Below are 6000 nucleotides of genomic sequence, written 5' to 3' on the forward strand. Positions count from 1 at the left end.
ATGTACAATTAGTAGTACAAAGTTATGTCACAGTGTAATACTCAAATTCCACTCTTACTTTGATAGAGTGAAACCAACATGGAGTTTATTTAATCAGGTTATATCACCGTGATAAAGATGTCTTCTTTTAAGAGAGACTTGAGTAGAGCAAATAGAAAGAAATGGACACATAGCATTAGAGACAGTCACAGACACTAAATAGATCTGAATATAAAAGTTATATCATTGGGTGTAATGGAGAGCATTGTCTTACACCAGGGGTCGGCAACCTTTACCATCAAAAGAGCCATTTTTGGCCCCAAACAAAATATTTTTAATTTGTCTGGAGCCACAATGCAAATTTGTGCCTTATAGTAATGGCAACACAGTTTATTTAATCTAAATTAGCCTATAAACATTCCTAATAGGTCTGAATGAGCATTCATCAATATGTTTTACAACAAAGCAGCTACTCTGCAGTGGGTTATTTATGATTATTTGGTACTTTGCAGCGTTAGTGGTGAAAGCAAACAAATCTGTCTACTTACTATGAAATTCTCTATTAATTAGATATTTTCTTTTTTGGATTTAGCATCAATAGCTAGCCTCACTAAGGAGACTCTAGACACGCCATCCCTATTGAGATTCGGCAAACTATAGGAAAAGGCGCCAGGCTGTAGACTTGTGATGCACATATTTGATGAGATGTTTAAAGATTTTTGTTTTTATTTAGTGTGTAGGCTACACATTAATACAATTGGAAAACGTAAGAATCTTCCATAGGTCTGTAATCTGGTGACTGTAAAGGCTGTAACATTTCATTATTCAATTATTATTATTATTATTTAGAACAACCAAGACACCAAAACAACCATGGAACATATACACTCTGAACCCACAACACCTAAACCCACCCCGCCCCTTCCCGAGGCTGGCCAGCACAGACAAACAATTAAAACAAACAAACCACTACATACACATAATATGCATAAATATACCAAATATACAAACTTAAGATAGACTGATGATAAATAAAAGAGAGGGCAATATTACATTTTGATACTTTAATAAGCACACATAGGCGTTAGATCACATTTGGCCCTAACATTTTATGCACATCATTTTCAAACTCACCAAACCATTCAGTGAGCCCTGATGCATGGAAGTGTCTGTATGATATGTTTCTCCACTCTTTTTTGTAGGTTTTTCCTTTAATTTGTCCTCCATCTACCTGCATAAAACAGGTCTGCTCTTAAGGTTTAATCACAATAGCATCTCTTATATATAGTGGCTGAAACAGTGAGTCCTCTGCATTGATCTGCCAACATTTTTGCATCACAGGAAAAACATAGCAACAACAGTTTGTGATTTTACATACATGTCAATATTTAATTTATAATTTATTAAGAAAACAAGTTGGAGTAGTGCAAAAAAAGTATACTGAGGAAAAAAACATTGCACAACAACTACAGCTACAGTATCAGCTCAGAAGACGCCACAGAAACCAAACTATTTAATTACACACCAGATTACGACATGATGTATGTTTATGTATGTACATACATTCTTAATTAACACATTAGAACAATTACATCTAATTCTAATAATTACATTTACAAAACAATCACGTTATTTGCTGCTTTAAAAGTGTTTTATGTTTCTAAACAGCATTAGAATCACATTAAAACACTGATGTGGAATTTCTTAAAATGAATTGCTTTGTTGTATAGTCTAATTGTGCATGAATATTTCTAAAATGTACAAAAGGGCACACTTCATTAGATATTTTGAGATTCTTTAATGTTTATATTAACATGGAAACATATTTCTTTCTTCTGAATTTATGATGTCCAGACCAGAAACTCACTTCTGTTATAAAAGCCTGACAACTTACATTTTAAGTGAACATTGTGTATGTTCACATTTAAAAATAGGATGGTTCCTTTATTTTCTTTGACAGAACAAGACAAATAAATTGGCTATTTTTAAATGAACGAATCACCATAGAGGACTTTTTAAAGGAGTACACCACCTAAATTAAGAATTCCAGTATGTTGTTTCCAAAGCCTCAGAAAGTTCAGTCAGTATTTGTGAACATGAGCTTCTCTCTCACAACCAGAAGCCAGATAAATAAGTCACAAACTTGTGATGTCATCAAGTATAAAATCCGGAGCTGCTCCATACACAATAAATCTTGTAGTATTTTCAGTTCTGAAACAGAAAATGTTCTCATATACTCAGAACATTCTCCTGGGTGCTCTCACTGTTATCTATAACATTACCAATTCATCGTCTGTGGAGCAGCTTCAGAGTTTTACTTAATGACATCACAAATTTGAGTTTTAGCACTCTAGTTTTTGGACTTTGGAGAGAGTTGTTCATGTCCACTAATGATTTTTGAAAATGGCCATAGTTCCCCTTTAAAGTTAAAAAAACAGACCTGGCCAACTCAGGTCACAGTGAGACATCTGGGAGGTTCACACAAAGGTTGAGTCAGGGAGATAAGGTGTATTTAGGGATATCTGTGGTTGCTTATCTCCAAGGTTGATTTGTTTTTCCCACCAACTTTACCTGGCTGCTCCAAGGCGAATGTTAAGCAACACATTTTAGGTCTAAAACAGGTCTGTTCAAGGGCTATATAAGGAGGAGCACGTCCCCCTGAGCTTCTACTGAAGACAGTCACAATGAAGTTCGTGATCTTGGCTTTGTTTGTTGCTGGTGGTAAGCTCTGACTCTATTCTGATTAGACAGTTGAATGTGTTCCTACATACGACCGTCAACATTCTTTACATGAAGTGATCTATAACAGTTCACATAGCCCTTATGCTATAGCATAATGTTTCAGAGCAATGTTTCAGAGCTTTTTTTATAAAAAAAAGCTCTGAAACATTGAGTCACCATCATAGAATCACCATATTCTGTACCATTGTTTCTTAGCCTACGGGTGTGGCAGACCCACCTACCCTCCCACCATCACCAGGGTGGTTGGTGGTGATGATGTCCGTGAGAACAGCTGGCCCTGGCAGGCATGTTCCTTTACGTCTTCTCCTTTAAATTCTGCGTCTTCTGTCTATTTCCAAAAGTCATAAAACATCCTTGTGTTGTGGTTGTTTGTTCTCCTCAGGTGTCTCTGCAGTACAAGAGTGGCAGCAACTTCTACCACACTTGCGGTGGCACTCTGATCTCCAACCAGTGGGTCCTCACTGCTGCTCACTGCATCAGGTGTGGATAAAAAGTTATGATATCAAAAATGCACAGAGGACAAAGAGAGCTGGGCCCAGAGTAGATAGAGTCATAGAGGCGGTATTGAAGGAAAAAAAGGCTGCATATTTGACTCTAGCACTCATGTGAGACGTGCTATAACAGACATGTGACAGATGTGAGATAACCACAGTGTTGCTATGTGAGACAACCACAGTGTTGCTATGTGAGATAACCACAGTGTTGCTATAGCAATGCAGTTTAGTCTTTAAAGTGAAGAAGTGGCCACTGATTGTTAGTATTCCTCCTTTTCTAAATAATGATTTCAGAGGACGCTATTTCATAGAAATCAGGATATTAATGATTAATAATTTGACTTTTGCAGCATTCATTTTAAACACTTTCATAATTAAATGAACACTTAATCAGAATTAGATATGCTTTATTAATCCCCAAGATTAAATTGGGTCACGTTACAGTTGCTCTTAAATAGAGAAAAAGTAAAAGTAAATTAAGAAGTATGTAAAATATGTGCATCATACCACAATATATAACCGCAGTGTAAATAAAAATAAAAATTGAAATGGGATCAATACAGTAAGTGTGTTAAATAAAAATGCAAGAATAGTATAGATGAGAACATTAGTCAAAATGTACGTTATAAATGTAGCATTAATGCCAGATTATTGCACAGTTGAATTACTGCACAAAAAATTTAACAGTTAAGTCAGTAACTATGTTAGCAGCAATATGCTAAATTGCTAATGGTAGTAAAGGTAACTGTGTTGGCACTTGTTAAATTGGGTGTTCTAATAAAGTGCTCTTGAACAGACGCCAGATCAAAGCAACTCTGACCCTTGTTTCTTTGTTTTTTTGTGGCCAAGCAGCAGTCGCACCTACAGAGTCTTCCTGGGAAAACACAATCTGAAGACCAACAACGAGCCTGGCTCCATGGCCATCAGCCCCGCCAAGATTGTGGTCCACGAGAACTGGGACTCTTACAGAATCCGGTGGGTTCAGTTATTTCCGTCCATCTTGTAGACTATAGACCATTTACAAAACTTTACAACAACTTTACATCATTCAAAATTAGTCCATTTGTATTTCCTGTTGGAATGATTGTTAATGCATCGGCCGACTGTGACTGTTTTTTGTTCTGTCCTAGCTTTCAGTCCTCATTAACATTCTCTTTCTAAATGTGGTCTTTGCTTTCATGCTCTAGTAATGACATCGCCCTGATCAAGCTGGCAACTCCTGTCACTTTCTCTGACACCATCATGGCTGCCTGTCTTCCCGACTCTGGCGAAATCCTGTCTGATGGTGCTCCCTGCTACGTCACCGGCTGGGGTCGTCTCTGGAGTAAGTCCTATCAACTAAATAAAGAAAAAGCTGACAACATCAATGTTTTCTTATATCTTTAATGTTAAATTACCAGGTCAAAATTCTCTGTGCTGATTACTTAGAAACTGGATCAAACAAACTTGATCTATAATCTCTGTGAATCCTTAAAACTTTCTGAACTTTTACAAACTTTGTTTCCACCACCTTTGAATGGAAGCAGGACTTTGTGAACCTAGTTTTGGAATAGATTTGGCCTTGAATAAGATGGTCTTGACTGCAGCCCTCAATCTGAATGCCTTTTCTCTCCTAAAGCCGGAGGTCCTATTGCTGACATCCTGCAGCAGGCCCTCCTCCCTGTGGTCGGCCACTCCACCTGCACCAGGTCCGACTGGTGGGGCAGCCTTGTCACCAGCAACATGGTCTGTGCTGGAGGAGACGGAGAACTGGCTAGCTGCAATGTGAGTCTCATGTTGGATTACAGTCACTATAAAACTAAATCCCAGTGTTACACTCAAGCACAATCTCTACATTTAATTTTCTCAAAGCATTTGCCGTCTTCTGTGAAACATTTTGCCAAATATCTCATTCATCTCTTTGTTCCCCTTCAGGGAGACTCTGGTGGTCCTCTGAACTGTCAGAACCGTGATGGCACCTGGGACGTCCACGGTGTGGTGAGCTTCGGCTCTAGCATGGGCTGCAACTACCCCAAGAAGCCCTCTGTCTTCACTAGGGTCAGCGCCTACATCCCCTGGATCAACAACGTGAGTCATACAGCACTTTATGATAAGCATTTAGATAGATTATTGTTTATTTCTGGCTCAAGCAGACAGCAGTGAAACATTTCCTCTCTGTAGAGTTGGAGCCACTCGTTTACTGGCTTTACAGACAATTCAAAATTACTTTTACATGACTCTGGATATATAAGACAATTCTCTGAGAAACTGTTTGACTCAAAAGGAGCAAAACCGAAAATGTTCTGCTTATTTCTGCCCCTTTAAATTATTTTCCAGAAACAATTAAATTCAATAATACAAATTATGAAATGCCACATGAATTATCATCTCAATTTGAATTTGGGTCACTCAGTAGCTCAGAAGAGCACAGGTAGTCTAGTGCCCTCTAGTGGAGTATTTTCAAAATATTCTTTCTTTTCTTTTCCAGGTGATGACCAGGAACTAAGATACTGGTTGGTTTGTGTCATTGTTGGTGGTTGAATTTCATCAAATAAAGAATATAATTGTAAATACAGTGTCTTATGTGTTTCCTTAATCACAGATCAAAATGGTGTTAATGTGTTGGTTCGACATCTGTCACAAAATCCCGCCTACTGTATCAGATTCAGATTTCTTTATTGTCATTGTGCAAACATAGGATGAAATTCAGGTGCACTCAAAGATCAGGTTCACACATAAAAAATAAGTAATAAAATAATAATAAAAATAAATGCCTCCGTTACACTCACATTCTACACATGTATGC

At 37.6% G+C, this 6000-nt stretch overlaps 1 protein-coding gene across 1 annotated transcript; it reads left to right on the top strand.

Annotated features, from left to right (window-relative positions):
* Positions 1–2542: 2542 nt before the first annotated feature.
* On the top strand, positions 2543–5765 carry LOC117271067 (chymotrypsin-like elastase family member 2A). The gene is made up of 8 exons (XM_033649159.2): positions 2543–2700; positions 2917–3005; positions 3104–3201; positions 4068–4190; positions 4403–4539; positions 4834–4979; positions 5130–5282; positions 5683–5765. Exons 1-8 carry the CDS (start codon positions 2664–2666, stop codon positions 5698–5700), a joined length of 801 nt encoding a protein of 266 aa, XP_033505050.1. The 5' UTR covers positions 2543–2663; the 3' UTR covers positions 5701–5765.
* Positions 5766–6000: the final 235 nt, after the last annotated feature.

This window comes from Epinephelus lanceolatus, chromosome 8, assembly GCF_041903045.1.
Source record: "Epinephelus lanceolatus isolate andai-2023 chromosome 8, ASM4190304v1, whole genome shotgun sequence".
In the NCBI taxonomy this organism is placed as follows: Eukaryota; Metazoa; Chordata; class Actinopteri; order Perciformes; family Serranidae; genus Epinephelus; species Epinephelus lanceolatus.

Excerpts from the sequence above, each read along its gene's own strand:
- LOC117271067 (XM_033649159.2), top strand. The coding sequence starts at position 2,664 with ATGAAGTTCGTGATCTTGGCTTTGTTTGTTGCTGGTG. Across the intron at positions 2,701-2,916 it reads GGCTTTGTTTGTTGCTGGTG|CCTACGGGTGTGGCAGACCC; the intron begins GTAAGCTCTGAC and ends ATTGTTTCTTAG. Across the intron at positions 4,980-5,129 it reads GAGAACTGGCTAGCTGCAAT|GGAGACTCTGGTGGTCCTCT; the intron begins GTGAGTCTCATG and ends GTTCCCCTTCAG.